A 19353-nucleotide genomic window follows, 5' to 3' on the forward strand; every position below is an offset into this window, starting at 1 on the left:
GGCCTGGAACCTGAAAAGGCTGTTGCACTGTGAAGTTTAGTTCAGTTCAGTGTGAATTAATTCCTTCAATTGCAAGGAAACTCACTGGAACATCATTAGTAAGAATGTCAAAGTCCCAGAATGAATCCCTAGTTGAATCACAATTTTCACATAACTTTGCAATACATTATAATTTTTCGCTACCCTAATTTTAACTGCTGAACGCCCGCTTGGGTGACATAATGGTTAAGTTGTTGCCTTGTATCTGAAAGGCCTTGGGTTTGATTCCCTGTAGAAGAACATTGCATGATGGTTTGCAACCCAGTTCAAACTCTATATCCAGTCCCCATTAGTCCATTAGAAATGATTGGACTTAAAACATGGTTTGACAAACTTTTTAATTGCTTAAATGTAAAAATATCAGTAAGAATGCAAGTATTGGGTGTTAGTAGTGTTGAGTAAGCCCTAATTCATCTTGTAACTTAATATGGACTGAATTTTTTGATAATAATATAATTGGGATATTTTATGCGATTCCAGTGCTATTAAGTGTTACTCTGCTGCACCAAATTGAAGCATGTAATATTTACTCTATTATGGCCATTGAATTTCTTGCTTTAGAAATCCACAAACTACACATGTATCACCATGATAATGGATGACTATACTAAGGCCTTTCATTTATACCTCACAAATATTGTCAAAAACATTTATTTTAAAATTATCAAAAAATTAAAAACAAATTTTGAAATAAAGGTACCCTGAAATTTCATCCACACACCCACATTCTTGAAGAACCAAAAATATAAAGCCAAAAAATGGAGGAAGAGGACAGTCATGTATACTGGACAACAGAAGTACAGTGGGAAGTTAGTTACACTGTATGGCAACACTTGTATTTTGTTTCTACCTTGATGGTATGATGCAAATTAAATGCCAGTATAGAACTGTTTTATAGCATGCTAACTAAGATGTCTTGATTAATATATTGCATGAAAGAATGACTTTCCAGTACTTATATTCAACTATTAATTTCACATCTAAGTAATATTGAAGATCGTGCTAGCACCAATGTAGCTACTATTTTACTAGTATTTAGAGGGCACAATTACTGACAAGTAGATGTAGGCCTGAATGTAATGCAGGCAAGCACTTATATGTAGCATAAAATTTGATGGCGAAACCAAATGAACCACTTAGATTGATAGGAAAAACACGCGCAATAATTTTCTAATAATTTCCATCAGATAGAGGGACTGGCAAATCACAGATAAGCTACTCTAACAGACTAAGATATTGTCAAATTATCCAGGTAAAACCATGGTACATATTTGTAATAATCCTCCTTTCGCAATATTATTGATATATTATAATTATTAGAGCCCGGATTTCTATGCAAAATGCATGTTTCATGTAGCATGCAAAATCTTATGGAAAATATTTTTTTCTTTCCGACGAACTTGTAAAGAGTCTTTTGAGACGCATATGATAGCGCATATAAGTGCATATTTTGAGTGAATTTTGTTTTGCATGCATATTTCTTAAACTTTGCAGGATAAGGCATATTTCGAATTTTATTGCTACATACTAGCATATTTAATAGTCTATCAAGAGATAATAGCGTTGAACTTGTTGCCCACAATTGTTGGTAAATTCACTTTCGACTGCACGGCGATAACCGAATGGCGAACATACCAATTTAATATACAATATACACTATAATTTTTAAAGTTTTTTTTAGCATTTTATGTAGCGCTTTTTAAACAACAGCGATCTAGCACCTTCTGATGCTTTTACAACTGTCAACTAGCGCGAAGCCTTTCTCGCGACTTGGCAACTATGTGGAAAGGGTTTCTGCTGTCAGTATCAAAGGAGTTCACGAACGTGTAAGTGTTATTTTGTGTTGTATTAAACATGCCACCTGAAAAATCAAGTAAGGCAGTATTGTTGCGTAAATACGTACAAGAATTTGGAAGTAGTGTATTTACAGAAGATGGGTCAGTTTTGTTCTGTGTGGTGTGCGAAAAAAGAGTTTCAGCAGAGAAGAAATTTCAAGTTACTCAACATGTCAATACAGCAAGACACAGGGAAGCCCTTCAAAGAAGATCGCGCAGTAGACAACAACTGCTTACTACCGCGTCCACTAATTCAACATTTGAATGCACAGTAAGTGATACATTCTATGTAGATCTGTGTTCTGCGTTTGTGAGTGCTAATATTCCTTTGTGGAAACTGAGCAATGCCCATCTACGAGGTTTCCTTGAAAAGTACACGGGAAAGAAAGTGCCAGATGAATCAACCCTACGTAAAAACTATGTGCCTGTTTGTTTTAATGAGGTCATGGGAGAAATTCGGGAAGCGTTGAAGCACGAGAAAATATGGGTGTCTATCGATGAGACTATTGACGCGGCAGGACGTTGTGTTTGCAATGCTGTTGTTGGTGCAATGAAGGCGAGTGGTAAACCGTACTTACTGAATATCGAGGTGTTTGAGAAAGTGAATCATTCCACAATTGCCAAATTCTTTAACGATTCGTTAACTTTGTTGTGGCCAGATCACATCCAGTATGACAATGTGCTACTGTTTGTTACTGACGCGGCACCGTACATTGTCAAAGCAGCATCTGGTTTGAAAGTGTTGTATCCTAAATTAGTCCATCTGACTTGTCTTTCACACGGTCTTCATCGCGTAGCAGAAATAATCAGATACCAATACCCGGAAGTAGACGCACTTGTATCAAATGTAAAGAAAGTATTTGTGAAAGCTCCCTCGCGAGTACGTCTCTTTCGCGAACTGGCGAAAAATGTTCCGTTACCTCCGCAACCGGTATTAACACGATGGGGCTCGTGGCTAGAAGCTGTGTCGTATTATGCAGAAAATTTCAATGAAGTGAAGGCGGTCATAGACTCACTAAAGCCAGAAGACGCAGCCGCTATTTGTGTGTCACAGAAATATTTCTCTAGAAGTGGCATTGAGAACGAAATTAAGTATATACACAATCACTTCTCGAGTATACCTGCAATTATTACACAGTTAGAGTCCCGTAATAATCCTTTGCAGCATTCACTCTCCTTGTTGGGCGAAGTATCGCAAACTTTGTCCAATGAAACTCACGGTGTCGCCAAAATAGCGTCTGAAAAACTTCGCCAAGTATTAGACAAAAATCCCGGGTACAGAACAATCTGTGACATTGCAAATGTACTGAATGGTGAATGTGCACTTGGAAGAGGACCTAACACAGGAGGAAGTTTGGTGTTTCTCACATGCACCAGTGACTTCTGCTGATGTAGAAAGGAACTTCTCGATCTACAAAACGTTTCTCACTGATAAACGCAGAGGGTTTACAGAAGAAAACCTAAGGAAGACGTTCATAGTTCATTGCAACAGAGGTCATTAAGGTAAGATGTTTGGAAAAGAAATAATTGTTCATGCATATCTTAGTGCATATTTTTGATATTTTTCGTGCATATTTGCATGCATATTTTGCTGTTTGTTTGTGCATGGAAATCCGGGCTCTAATAATTATTAACCTTGTTCTCCCCCTTCACCCCTACCTACCTGTTATTATCTCCCTGGTATTGAAAAATATTAGAGGATGCCACCATCAAAAACAAACAACAACATTGATATTTCAATAACATGCCTGTGTACGTGTCTGTGGGATTCTTCCAGCCACTGATGTACCTGGTGAGGTGTAAAATTGGTTAGAGCATGTTGCTGATCACACCATATTCATTATTGCATCCTCTGTGTGCTTTCATGACATGGTGCAATGCAGAGGGGCAGTTTTAACTTCAGCAGTCAAGAAAAAAGCATCATCATACAAGAATGGCTATTTATACAGAATTATACAAATACCAGTGACCCACATTACAGCCAACCGTAGTGGCTCAAGTTTTAATGTATCAGGGTGTGAATGTGATAGGTCAATAAACTAAAACTTTCATCCAGTGATGACAGGTGAAAGAATGAGTTGGAGGACAAGAGCATCACATTTAATAAACCTCAAAATACCATGCAAGAAAAGCATATTTGGGCTTCAAAAAAGGCATTTACAACGGCCGTTCAAGGTTGACAGAGACTTTTATTTCTAGGGGAAAATTGGAAAGTCCTAGAAGCACCAAACTGTGTGAGTTTTTCAAAGGAATCCCCTGAGCATCCAGGCACTGCTGCCATCTTTGTCTCAGTTCCCCGAGTCCTTTGGCGTAGAAGGAAGTTGACAAATGTCGTAGGCGCTGCAGGACATCTTTTGTCATTGCTTCATCTGTCTTCAATTTCTTTCCTCTGATATGCTCTTTAAGTGGCTCAAACAAATCTGATAATCACGAGGGCTAAGTCCGGAGTGTAAGAACATGGAGCAAACCTTTTGGAGAGTTGACCATCTGGGGCCTTGTATTGTCATGGTGAAGAATAACATTTGCAGATAACATCCCTGGTCTTTTCTTGAAAATGATATCACAGCACCCTTCATCAATGTGCAGGAATACTGGGCATTAATCGTCACCCTTTCCCAAAGTTATCCACATAAAGAACAAGCTTGCATGTCCCAGTCGGACAACTGTGTCCATACGGTTCATTCGTCAGCAACCAGCATTCTTTGCTAAACTGTTGACATCATTTGTACACTCTTGCCCGTGACATGGTTTGTTCACCATACTGAGTTTACAATCTTCCTAAAGTTTCAGCAGGCTTCAGGTTCTCCTTCACAAGGAATTTGATCATACACTGCTGCTCCACAGCTACACACACGCCACTTGCTATTTTTGATAACACTACTATGCATTCCCAATTACAAAGTGAAAGTGCAATAATCACGAAGAATGAAGGTACATCCTCTGTTAGTTTTATCCTTCTCCAGCTATTTACCACTTTTTTTATTCGCAAATGTCTCGGATGTTGAATGGCCCTTATATTTATCTAGTTTTCACTTTTTTACTGAGATAGCCTAATATATGTTGCCACTGCCTACATCCATGTGAAAATGGCTGCAGAAGGAATGTAAAAAGAATCTATGCTGTATTGTTCAACCCACTATTCTGTGATAATGTGGACAATGGCAAAGAGTTTACAAAGAGTACATAAAGTGGACCGTGGAGAAAGAATGGCCCTGATGAATGTGCATGTTTCAATTTATGGCACTTGAGGTGAGTGTTCTCTTCTCTCTACATATGCATTTTCACAAAATACAATTCAGCCTAAGTATGATGAATTTCCAGTGCATGTTATAAATTCAGATTTGGTCTAAATTTTCAAAATGTCATTTTAAGCAAATATGTACACAGCAAGACAATTTGAAGTCACATTTTTGTTTCTTGCGATTCCTAGGAGTTGGAGTGCACGAGTCAATTGGCAGTCGCAGCTGTGGAAAGTGGGACAGGTAGCATAGAACTACTTCATCGCCAGTTGGTAACCCAGGCCTTGGAAATGAAAGAACTTAAGAAGAGGCATAGGTAAAACACATTGTTGTATTTTAGTTATTTTACATTACCTTTCTGCCTCTTGGGTTAGCCGTCTTCCTTGGCAGAGGAGCGCAGCACAGCATGTTATGACGCTAGAGATCCCGGGCTCACCTCTGTGGTGGAGTGGTTAGCACAGCATGCTATGGAGCAGGGATCCCAGGTTCAGAGCCTGCCGTGTGCTTGTGTATTCTTTGTGAATGTCCATTCATCGTGCCATCACTCATCTTTGTGATTAGCCAAAAGTGTCTGAAAAGGGAAATAAGAAAAATCAAATCAATCAATCGACCAACTAGAGGTCCCAGGTTTGAGCTATGTGTGTCCCTTCATCAATTTCATCATATCACTAATCCTTATCTTTGCAGTTAGTCCCTGGATTTGATACCCAGTAGAGGCACACAGTGGTTCGGATTCCACTTTAAACTGTAGGTCCAGTCCCGATTAGCCTTACTGTGCATAAAGTGGACTTAAAACAAGAAATCAACCTATCTTTGCAGTTAGTCGAAAGTGGCAGAAAAGCAATGTAAAATAAACCAATTTAATGTCACTTGGGTTCATTGCAGCATTGAGGATGAATGATGAATTGATGCAATGCTAAAAATGTATAAATAAAATTCCACACTACCTTGATATTCACTTGATGAAAGTAATCAAATGTTAGATTTTAACTTTTCATAACTTCAAGTTTTTGCCTATTCTTTTAAAATTTGTCAGCGTAAGAAAAGCAGTAAAGTCACAGTGTCAAACAGAGAGACTATGTATATGTATTTTTGAATGAAATAACCGGAAGTAAGAAGTTTATTTGTGGTTTTATTCCTTTATCATTATTATCATGTTGGAACATCTTAAGCAATAACATTGAGGCGATATTATGGGACTAAAATAATTGTGAGAAGTAATAAAAAACTATTCATAAGCAGTCCATGTGATATTGTCGGTCAGTGAATTTGTAATAAAATTAATAATAATAATCAATCACTATTGGTACTAAGTGCTTAATTGTTAGTTGATTTATTATTTGTGCTTCTTCTTTTAACAGTCTACATAATTATTTAAATTGCAGGAAAATGGTTCATATGTTAACAAAAATTAGCATTTGGTGTAATTTCCAGCCTTAATAATCATTAAGCACATTTTAATCTCCATCTGTACATGCAGCAATCTAATTACTGTACAAGCTTATGTATCATTACATAATTTAAATAGTTGTGATATTAACTCGAACTTTTCAGATCTGAAGTAACTGAACTTCGTCGTTTACTTGGAATGAGTGGAAGTACAAGGAGTAGTGTGATGGAATCAATTAGCTTAGAAGATGCGACGGAGCTGGAATATCTTAGGAACATTCTCTACGAATACATGATGGGCAAGGAGCCTGTGGTAAGATAATTTTTTAATAGCACATGCCTATGTATCTACCCATAATTTTACATGGAACTGACACAGCACATTGTATATGGAACATTATACTATGGAAAGAGAACTTAACGAAGGGTTTGCTGGGAAGATAAGCATAGCAAAACTATTGCAAATGTCAAAACAATGTAATACAGGAATCAGTTTCATTATCACCATTTCAACCTCTTAAAAACTTAATTTCATGTATCTTTTTTAAGCTTTCCTGATGTCGAATAATGAAGAGATTCTCTCAGGATATGAACCATGTCAGTTCCGAATATGCTTCCAATCTTTCCAAAGCTAAGACCACTATCATATTCAGGGATTGAAGCAATTTTGGTTTTTTTTTTTTTTTTTTTTTTTAATTATGCACAAAATATATGATGGTATTGTATAATTAGTACATCCATCCTGGTTCCTGCTTTGAGGTTTTAGCCACGTGTTAATCTATGGTAACTTTGTGAAAGAGAGTACAAAGTGAATTAACAAGTAGCACGTAATAATAATAATAATTAGGGATGGGCAGATATTTTGGCTGATACCGATAAAGTATCAATACAAAATTTACCAACACCGATAACCGATATTCTACTGATCTGACTTGAAATTTTAAATGGTCCTTCAAGAATGATGAATTATGGTTCATTCATAAATCTATGTTACTAGTTGATTGCAATATAAAAGAAGCTGCGTATTTAGATTTAGGTGATTTGCTTTATTTTACTTCGCTTTTTGTGCCAATTTTTGGCTAATTTGCGAAGATGGGGATCAGTGATGAATGATATGATGAAATTGATGAATGGACACTCACAAACATCCATGCCCGGGCCAGGATTCGAACCCGGAACCCCTGGCATCATAACACGATGTGCTAACCACTCCGCCACAGGGGCCGGCTACATATTTAGACATTTATTTTCAAAGAAAGGTAGAGAATGGAGATTATATGTTTATATCCATAGATATAAACTAGATCGGTAGAATTATCCTTAATTTTACTGATAAACCGATATGCCTATATTGGCGGATACCTATAGAGTACTGATTAATCTGTCCCATCCCTAATTACCAGGTGTGCCAGTTAATAATTCTTAATTGATCCGAAAGAAAACAAGTGTATCTGGGGAGAAAGGTAACAAATGCTTTATTCAAAGTATGCGCCATCGCTAGCTATACATTGTGCCCATCTGTCCGTCAAATTGTGGATGCCCTTCCAGAAAAATCGTTCACATTTTGAGGTGATCCAGTCAGCACGCCATTGTTCGACATCTTCGTAATTGTTGAAGTGTTGCTGGGAAAGTGAGTGAGACATTGATGAAAACAAGTGGTAATCCGAAGGGGCTAAGTCTGGTGAGTATGACGGGTGGGGAAAGAATTCCCAGCCAAGTGCAGAAATGGTGTGTCTGACACCTTTCGCTGTGTGTGATTTATGGTGTGTCTGACGCCTTTCGCTGTGTGTGATGAGACATTGTCGTGCTGCAAAATCACTTTTTCATGTCTTGTTGCCCAATCTGGGTGCTTTTCGATCAATGCATGGTTGATATTGATGAGTTGTTGACGGTAGCGAACGGCATTCACTGTTTCACCTGGTTTCAGAAGCTCATGATACACTACACCCTTCTGATCCCACCAAATGCACAGCATTGTCTTCCTTCCGAAGCGATTCGGTTTTGCGGTCGATGTTGAAGGTTGTCCTGGGTCAACCCATGACTTTTTGCATTTTGGGTTCTCGAAGTAGATCCATTTTTTGTCCTCAGTCACTATCTGATGCAAGAAAGACTTTCTTTCATGCCGAGAAAGCAACACTTCACACACCGTTTTTCGCTTTTCCATTTGTCTGTCGTTCAGATGATGAGGGACCCATTTTCCTGCCTTCTGGATCTTTCCCATGGCATGAAGACGATCAGATATGGTTTGGCGACCAACATTTAACTTCTCTGCCAGTTGTTGTTGCGTTTGTGTATCGTCTTCGTCCAACAGTGCTTGCAATTCGGCATCTTGGAATTTTTTCGGTGGGCCCGGGCGATCTTTGTCTTTCAAGTCGAAATCACCACTTTTGAATCGTCGAAACCAACGCACACACGCGTCTTGCGTTAGAACATTGTCACCGTATGTTTCCACAAGGATACGGTGGCTTTCACTCGCGTTTTTCTTTTGATTGAACAAGAAAAGCAGGACGTGCCGCACATACTCCTTATTTGGTTTGAAGGTCAACATGTTTCCCACACAAACCCAATATCACGATCACTCTCACTCGGTTGCACATCCAAGGCATTTTGACGGGTACTGTCCTGGCAACACACCGACGTAACAGTTGAGACTGTGCACCAACCCTTGCTTCCAGCGCCATCCAGCGATAAAATTAAGAATTATTAACCAACACACCTGGTACAATAATACCAAACCTGCTGCGAAGATATGCAGTGGTGTTTTTGCCTTATGTATGGTACCCACCCAGACCATGACTCCACGACCACCATTCTGTGGATGGTAGCGGGTTCCTCACTCTCTCTACCAGCTGGTGTTCAGAATGTCTCACACTGAACCACTGAACACTGAACACTGAGAACAACACCTTGGACCACTTCCTATGACTTCACTCACAATGTTTCATACACCACTGCAATCTGGCACAGCAGTGGGTGGGAGATAATTGTACATACTTCACTGGCTTCTGAGCATATAAGCTGACACTATGCAGTCATCGTGAAATGGTTTTAGGGGATACGTGGGTGCCTGAAGTACTTGCAAGATCCACATCAATCTGTGCAGGAGTTGCTGTTCAATTCCTTCTTGCCAATTGCGCTATGTACTGTTCCTCTCAGACTGTTGCACTCCTTCCTCGACATCCACCATGCACACACACGGCTGTTTCTCTGGTTACAGTGGCTTTCTTCAGTTCGGAAATCACAATTTTGGATACTCCCATCACGAGCGCAACTTTGGTGACACTTTGACCTGCATAAAGCCTACCAACTGCCCTTGAATGATCATAATCACCCAATTGACATCTATTAGCCATCCTTCTACAGCAGCTTCACTTTACGTGACAGTATTTCTCTGTGACCTCAAAATTTAACTTTTTTGCTTGATACCGCATTCAGCTGTCTCCCTCGGTTTGTGCCAACAGACTGACCGGCTGAGTTTCTCAGCAACGTGGGCTCTGATAGCACTGTTGTTTCTTCCACAGGTACAGACTACTGCCTTGTGCCCTCTACTTGTAGCGTTATGCAGCTACACAGCCACTGCGCAGAGATATTTGCAGAACTTCCGTTGTTCCCTAGCAATTGCAGGGTGGCGACAGACCTGGAAAACCTGGAAAACCGGGAAAAGTCAGGGAATTTGAGGTGTCAAAAATAGTCAGGGAAATGTCAGGGAATTTCGTCTTCATTGACTTTTTTTTTTTTAATTTAAAGATATCGTTATGGAACTCTGCACGGGAACAGAAGATTGTTATAACTCTGGGACTGTGGGAGCAATCTACTTCGGATAAGTTTTAATTTGCAGCTGAAACATCAGCGCATGCAACCGTGTACAATTCAGAACGCCGGACCGAGGAAGGGGGTTTGGGAGGCGCGACCCCCGAATTTCAATAGAAAAAACAAAAAACCTGAAGTTTGCCCCCTCTTCTCCCACTATTTTGGGAAGAAGGCGCGAACTTTAGTATTCTTTTCAAAGAATGGACATTTCTTAAGAGAATGAAACATGTTTCATGTTCTTGGGTGCCATACAAGTTGAATAATAAGCCAGAATGTGATTTTTTTTCGAAAAATATGTAATTTGAATTTTTAGAGGTAAATTGTTATAACTCGGCCACTATGGGAGCAATCTACTTCAGATAAGTTTTGTTTTTCAGATAAAACATCCCAGCATACAACCGTGTACAATTCAGAATGCCTGACCGAGGAAGGGGGTTTGGAGGACCCCGACCCCCGAATTTCAATGAAAAAAACAAAAAAATCTGTAGTTTGCCCCCTCTTCTCCTGCTATTTTGGGGATAAGGCGCAAACCTTAGTATTCTCTTCAAAGAATGGACGTTTCCAAAGAGAATGAAACATGTTTCATGTTCTTGGGTGCCATAAGCCAAAATGTGAAACACTGTTTTTTTTTTACTAAAAATAGGTAATTTGCATATTGCTCAGAAAATTGTTATAACTCATGCACTATGCGAGCAGTCTACTTCGGATAAGTTTTAATTTGCAGCTAAAACATCAGAGCATGCAACCGTGTACAATTTAGAACGCTGAACCGAGGAAAGGGGGTTTGGGGCGCAGCCCCCTTATTTCAATGAAGAAACCATAAGAATCTGGAGTTTGCCCCCTCTTCCTTGCTATTTGGGAAGAAGGCGCGAACTTAAGTGTTATTTTCAAAGAATGGACATTTCTGAAGAGAACGTAACATGTTTCATGTTCTTGGGTGCCATACAAGATGAATAATAAGCCAAAATGTGATTTTTTAATAATTTTTTTTTACAAAAAATAGGTAATTTGCATTTTTGGAGTAAAATTGTTATAACTCGGGCACTATAGGAGCAATCTACTTTGGATAAGTTTTGTTTTGCAGCTAAATCATCATAGCATGCAACCATGTATAATTCAGAATGCCGAACCGAGGAAGGGGGGTTTGGGGGCGCGACCACCGAATTTCGATGAAAAAAGAAAAAATCTGGAGTTTGCCCCCTCTTCTGCCGCTATTTTGGGAAGAAAGCGCAAATCTTAGTATTCTCTTCAAAGAATTGACGTTTCCAAAGAGATTGAAACATGTTTCATGTTCCTGGGTGCCATACAAGTTGAATAATGAGCCAAAATGTGAAACTCTGTTCGGAAATGTGGCATGGATATGTTGCAGAGAAGGGGGAGGTTGGTCATCAATATGAATTTCCCAGGCTTGCTCCAGACCTGTGTCAGAGTTTCCACCCAAACATAAGAGTATGAAGGTCCAAAAAGCACATTCATTTCGTAATCAGCACCATGATACGTGGGTCGTTCAATATATAAGTTTCCCTATGCTGTAAAAAAAAATATTTTTAAGATACATGAGAAAACTATACATACATACATGTGTAGGAGGATCCTTCCTCACTCCTCCACATAATCCCCATAGAGATTCAGGCATTTGTCCCACCGTTGCACCAATTTGTCCATACCCTTTGCAAGAAAATCAGGGCTCTGGCTATTGAGCACTATTCTCACATTCCGCTTAACTTCTTCATCTCTTTCGAAACGGTAACCTTGCCATTCAGACTTTAACACCGGAAAAAGATGGAAATCACTCGGCGCTAAATCGGGGCAGCCGTTCCCACCTCAATTCTTCAATTTTGTGTTGTGTTTGCACTGCTGAGTGGGGTAGAGCGTTATCGTCAAGAAGAATGACACCAGCTTACAGGAGACCTGGTCGCTTGTGTCGGAATTGCGTTTTTCAGTTTATCCAATGGTTGACAATAACGGTCAGCATTAATTATTCTTCCTCGTTCCAAAAAGTCAATAAGCAGAACGCTCTTAGCATCCATGCTTCTGAACTCCTTATGACGCGAGCCCGCGTTTTCCGAACAAGCATTTACTTTTTGCCCTTGAGCGCATGCGCCTTCACGTCTGATAGCGAATTGATTGTTGTTCCTTGTAGACGAAGGATGGCTCTTGTCAACCATGTGCTTCTTTTTAATGGCATTGCTTTATACAATATTTTATAGCACAGGGAAACTTATATATTGAACGTCCCTAGTACCATATGGTATCATCGGGGGAGTAAATGTTAAGCCTCTAAATATTACGTGGAAAATGAATTGAATTATCATTTTTTTTCTTGTCCATATGGGAGTAGTAAGGGGACTTGTCAACAGATGGAGGGGATAAGAGCGGGTGGCGCCGTCCGATAGTTGTCGGACGTCGTAGTAAGGCATTTTGTTGGGCAAACGGAAGGAACATGGAAACAAATAGGTTCCATTGATACATACGATTTTACTCGAATATCGCCACCCGACAAAGTATCTCACTACAACATGCGACAGAAATTGCATGGACTGCAACATCCAACAAAAATCGAATGCTTAAACAAGAAGAGCTATAGACTGCAAATATGCTGCTGGAAGTTTATTACTCTTCTGGCTCACTTCACCTTATTAAATGTAGCAGTGCTTACGAAGGTTTTCTTTCATCATCCTGACGTATTACTGGTTTCGCACAAGTTAACATACGTTTACAATAACATTCCACTATTCTTAGATATCAAGAAGAATCCAACCAAATGGAATATATATTGAATACTATCACGAAAAAGTGAAACATAAATCTGCATTAGTGAACGTTATAAAAATTGGCAAGTGCATGCTCCCAACCTCAAATTTACTGCAACACTGTAAATTCCTGTCTGTTTAAACTCATGAGAAATGGTCATTAATCTCTCACTGAGTAAGGTTAATGTCCAATATTATGAAATAAAATACTAATAATAGATACGTAAATATTTTAATATCATATTTACTCGAATCATTCAATCATAAAAACAAATCACTTGCTTCAAGAATTGACTTTTCTCTGCCAGCCCTGCTAAATTTTCACTTTCCATCTACTGATTTATACGAGGGGTGGCCAGAAAGTAATTTCCAATTAGTAGGGACATTGATTTTTTTCGAAAAATGGTAATTGCTGCGAAATTATGTTTAGGAATGTGCAGTGATGATGTCTGGACACATTTTTCGCTCGTTGGAAATAATATTAATTTGGCATAAAATGCGAATTGTTGGCATTTTTAGCGATTTTTTTTAAAGAAATGTGCTAAATCAACGAAAAATTCAATTAAATTCAACATTCTTGTCTTTTCTAGACCATGTTTGTGTACATAGAACATGCAAGGTTTCCAACATTTTACTCAAGAGTAAACTATAGAGTTATACGTACATGGAATAATTCCGACAGCCACATTAAATCATGTATTTCCCACAATTTTTTAGACTTAACAAGTCAAAAAAAGATAATGCCAATTTTTGGTGCCATAATATATCTGTATCTGTCACGTGAGATTGATTGATTTTAATTTTTTGGGTGCGTCGCCACTTATGGTCATTATGCACCGTTCAGTATATATGGGGAAAATTCCATTATCTAAAATCCTTACCTTAAAATTAAAAAGGGGGTATGAAAAATAACTTTCCCGAAATAACTTTCAAGATATCAAACTCTCACGAAGAGGCGTAAGCCATTTGACTTACTTTGAAACAGTAGTTTAAAAACACCATGAAGGTATAATTTCAGATATTTGCCAGAAAATGGGCTAAAATGAAAATTTGAATTTTGGGGAAAATAACACCTTGTAGTAAAAAATTAAAAAAATAAGAAAATTCACCAATTTTAAAAAAAATAACAAAATATCAAGTTCCCTACCGATTAGGCATAAATAAAACAAGAATATCAGTTGTAATTTATTACATTAGTAACAGTGAGTCCTAACCTAATTTTCAGCATAATCACCACTGGTGTTCTGGCATTTGTCGTAGCATGGCACTAAATTTTGTATGCCCATGTTATATGTGTCTGACAGCAAAGACTGGAACTATCTCTACCGCAGTGTAGCTGTCAAATCCTTGCCCTGCCAGAAACCTCTTCAGTTAAACAAAGAGATGAAAGTTGGTACATTCAAGGCTAGGGCTGTACAGGGAGTTGTCCAAGATCTCTCGCCCGAAGTGATGCAAAGTACCCGTGGGTACTCAGCTGTATGGGGTTGTACACATTCGATTGGCCTTCCGTGAATTGTCTGCACCATCGTCTGACCTTACTATCACTCACGACTTCCGGTCTGCACACCTGACACGATTGCTGGTGGCTCTGTGCCAAATTCTGAGGGGACAAAACTCTAATTACTACACGTAGGCTACATCGCAGTCAGTGGGAGACTGTATGAGAGCTGCAATCTTTAACCTAGAACTGTCCTAAAGCGGCTGCATTGCAACTGTACCAGATTACAGCTACATGCCACTTCTTCCTGCCTGCATGTGTGTGTGTAGCTCTCCGACCACTAGTGCTGCGTATAGGCACCTTTGGAGGAGTTTTTTTCAGGATGCCCCTCGTATATGAACTTTCAGAACCCTTTTTATTAGAGTGTTCCTGTTTTAATGTGTGGTTAGCTAAATCAGGTACCTATACAATGCAATTCTATAAATTCCTTGCGTTCAATTTCTAATACCTACATACCCTTTTCGTCAGTATTAATGGTATAACTGCATATTGTGTGTTTCACAGTACTTCACTTGGATATATTGTACTGAAGCAGAAATCCCATTGATAATGTAAGGAAATATGACACTTTATTTTGTTCGATTCAATTGTTTCACTTATATGCAAGAGTTAAGTTGTTTGCTTTACAGAGAAGACAGAAGTAGCTTTGTGCATTGAAAAATGAGTCCGCACGCATGGTTCTTGCAAGCAGAGGGTTCCAAATCTCAGTGGAAATATCTACATATAATACGGAGAATGTATAGCTAAGGAGTCTGATAAATTACAAATTGTATTTCTTAATCAATCGCTCTTCACTCTTATCTCATTTAGTCGTAACTTTAAAAATAATCAAGTATTTTATTTTAAACTTACTGCGTATGAAAAATTCCGTAATTGTTCCCTAGCTTGTGAATTGTAATAATTTTCCAAATTCACTATTTTGCAGTTTGAATTCAAATCATAGAGAATAGAGAAATTAAGTTAATTTCATAGAAGATAATATTGGTACTTAACAAAACCATACGTGGATCTGTGTGAGTTTATTATTTCTATTTGCAAAAACTTCGATTTCGTTTAGTTTGTAATTGTCAGGGAAAAATGTAAATTTTGTCCTGGAAAACCTGGAAAAGTCAGGAATTTCATTTCTGCTTGTTTGTAGCCACCCTGAATTGTCCAGCACTGTATATTCAATTTATTTGATGAATTACAAATCTTGTTTAAAATGTGGTAAACATATTAAGAGGTACATTTTTTTTAGAAAAAGGGCCGATATTTTATAGCAAACAAAAAAGTAAGTTTTCATATTTTGGAAGCATGCGACTTACTCACTACCATATATAAGCATAAAATCAAAATTTGTTATTTACTTACATACAGTGAGTATATACTTGTCAAAGACAATGTTTCGGTGGCAACTGCCCCCTTCCGTAAAGCAGACTTTTTGACCTGAAGCATATAAGCATAAAATCAAAATTTGTTATTTACTTACGTACAGTGAGTATATACTTGTCAAAGACAACATTTCGGTGGCAACTGCCCCCTTCCGTAAAGCCGACTTTTTGACCTGAAGAATTAGGCAGTTGCCACCAAAACATTGTCTTTGACAAGTATATACTCACTGTATGTAAGTAAATAACAAATTTTGATTTTATGCTTATAAAAAAGTATTAGTTGTTACAAATATGTACATATCCACTTCATGTTTCAACATAGTCACCATTATTTTCCAAGCACTTTCTGTACCGTGGCACAAGCTTTTTTATACCCTCTACATAAAAGTTTGCCACTGGGAGTTCAGCCAATTCAACACTGCCATTTTCAACACATTAGTTTCTTCAAATCGTTGAGATGAAAGCCACTTTTTTAGGTACAGGAAGAGGTGAAAGTCACTTGGTGCAAGGTCCGGACTGTACAGGGGTGATCAAAAGTTCCCATCCGAACTTCTGAATCGTCTGGACAGTGAGGACAGCAGTGCATGGTCTGGCGTTGTCATGGAGAATCACAATTCCTGAACACAGCATTCCATATCGTTGGTTTTGTATGGCAGGTCTGATCGTATAGTGTTTCACAGTACACTTGTGATGTGATTGTTCTCCCCAGTTCCACGAAATCCACCAAAAGCACCATACACTTCACACAATTCTCAGTGAATTTCAGCATCATTTTGACTGTTGACGTGAAGAAACTGAATCACAGAATGGACAACGCACCTGGTGGGATTGTGTATGCGCCCAGCCATTTTAACATGCTCTAACACATGATAACGAACAGCTGACTAGCGAAACTTTGGTTGCTGGATCGCCAATGGACCAAGTGTTGTTACTGTGCATGCGCAATTTGATCACTGTTGCGAGTCGGTTCTTATACAAAATTGGCACTTTTTTTTTTGTTGTTGTTGTTTAATGCACCTCATATTTAATCAATACATTATTATTCTTTTGGTGGTGCCAAGTTCCTACTGTTGCTATCTGGCAAAAGTCAAACATCTCATATCTTGTTATTTGACATTGTTGTTCAAAGCAAAATATTTGGTAACTAACTCTTTTAAAACAAAGAATAGTGATAGAGCAGATAATGATACTTTCAGTTGTTTGATTCTGACTTATAAATGATGTTAGAATGTACAATCCGGGAAATTTATCATGTTTCACTCTATTGGGATCAGAAAGTAAAATATTTAGTGAGAAAATGTAAAATATCCACTGTGTAACTGTTATGCTAACATGTTGATGCAGAAAATGATTATTTCAGACTAATTAGAATTCAGTTGAACCTCAATTTTACATTCCTGGATTTCACATTTTCCCACATTCAATCTTGATGGTTTCAACATAGAAAAATGTTATAAAATTTTCCCCGATTGTAAATTTTCCCACATTTTAAGTTTAAGTTTTTTAAACTCATCCCCATGAAAAACATAAAATCAAGGTTCCATTGTAGTTACATCTCTTCATGAAACTAGATACAAGACCTTAAGAAATTTTGGAGGGAGAAGAATTTGAAAATCTTATGTTTATCCTTTGTAACGTGTACATAATTAAAAAATTCAGTTGGCTTCACTTCATATAGATAAAATTCTCTCACAAAAAGTACTTTTCAAGCATTTGGTATATCATGCAAACACAAATGTGTGTAAACAGTACTGCATATCCTCATGGTATAAGCAAGTTTAGCCATGATCCCTTAAAAACATTTAAATTGACAACCGTTATATGTTTCTAAATGTCTTATTCATGAGTAGAATGTTAGTTTACCATGTTTGATCAGCCAGTCTTATTTACAAATTGATATGTTCTGTTTCAGGTCTTAGCAAAAGTGTTAGCTGCTGTTGTAAAATTCAATGATGAGCAGACAAGGAATGTTCTTCAAAAGGAAGAACAAAAACAAAGCATGGTATGTCATTGGAAGATTTCTTTGGTAACTAAAACACAATATCAGAATACATAAAAATTAACATACACATATATAATGTTTTTAATTTAAAATTTTGTTCTGTTTCTTCATAAAAATCTGATTTACTCTGATAAGCTTACTTTTCATTTTTCCGCGCAGATGTTCTTCGCGATCAATTTTGCCACCCGTCTAGTGGGTTCGTCAGGCATGCACTGTCTTGCTGCAGGCGATGTGGTGCCTTCTTCTTCCGCTTGCACTCATGGCGGCGCTAGTTAACGTAGTCCTTTCACTTTCTGCTGTTCTGGTCAGGGTTGTGGCACTGTAGGTGTTGGCTCTCAGTTTCGGCAGAGTGGTGTTTGTTCGCATGTGAAGGCGGGCTTTTTTGCGAACACTTAAGGCCTGTGCTTGGTTTCTTGTCATGCGGGGGGATGCAGGTTGGGTGGGTAGGTATATGCCTGATAGCGGGAAGCCAGGTTTTATGGAGGGCCCTGGATTTAGTGTTGAGGTTAGCGAGAGTGGTCACTATTGAATAGGTTTCTTTTGAGAACCTTTCCAAGATGGATTTCACTTGCATGACTATTTTGGCAGAGTTTATGTTATGGTTTTTGTCTATAAGGTGGCAGGAAAGGCCTGTTCTTCTCCTCCCGAGTCTGTGATCAGCATCATGCTCATTGAGCCTATCATCAAGTCTGCGCTTAGTCATACCTACATACTTGCTTCCAGCAAGACAGTACATGCCTGATGAAGCCACCAGATGGCTGGCAAAGTCAATCGCGAAGAAAATTTGTACAGAAAAATTAAAAGTAAGCTTATCAGAGTAAATTACCTATCTCCGCATAATCGCCAAACAGATATCTTTAGATACAAAAATCTGATGTTTCTACAACTAGTCTGAAACTTAGTGTAAATTTGTGATTATTTTTACAAATCCAAACATGTAATTCATACATCCTGGTTTTCTCAGTAAATGTCTAAATGGACATTTTCTTTCATTTTTCTAAAGGGAACACTATTATAGTTAACTAGTTGCATTAATTCATCATGTGAAAAGCAGATTGATGTAACTCCCAATTTATGAAATTTACAGGGGAGAGAAAATTTTGTGTTCTTTCGAATATGTATGACTAAAAAAAGTCAGTAAATTGGAGATGCAATGACTCTACGACTAAAGAGAAGAAATGGAGATACATCAAGCTGACTCCATAGAGCTCTTCAGGGGAGATATGTTAACACTAGAAGTGCCAAGCCGGTCATTTTGACCATTTTTCAAATTTCAATTTCTCCTTTGTACAGAAAAAAATTTCTTCGTGCATTGAAATTTTGTGATTTTCCTAAAATTTGCAGTACATTATTACTGCTATGCGTTACTTACAAAAAAAATAATACTAATGGAAATATTTGTGTTTCTACCTAGAAGC

At 38.1% G+C, this 19353-nt stretch overlaps 1 protein-coding gene across 1 annotated transcript in view; it reads left to right on the forward strand.

Annotated features, from left to right (window-relative positions):
- Positions 1-19353, forward strand: part of LOC145998328 (uncharacterized) — a 103514-nt gene that overhangs the window by 66563 nt on the left and 17598 nt on the right. The window contains exons 18-20 of the mRNA XM_083134733.1: positions 5305-5429; positions 6668-6815; positions 17846-17935. Of these exons, the coding sequence (XP_082990859.1) occupies positions 5305-5429; positions 6668-6815; positions 17846-17935 (363 nt within the window). The remainder of the gene's footprint in view (positions 1-5304; positions 5430-6667; positions 6816-17845; positions 17936-19353) is intronic.

Source organism: Lepisma saccharinum, chromosome 14 (assembly GCF_977018435.1).
Source record: "Lepisma saccharinum chromosome 14, izLepSacc3.1, whole genome shotgun sequence".
Taxonomy (NCBI): domain Eukaryota; kingdom Metazoa; phylum Arthropoda; class Insecta; order Zygentoma; family Lepismatidae; genus Lepisma; species Lepisma saccharinum.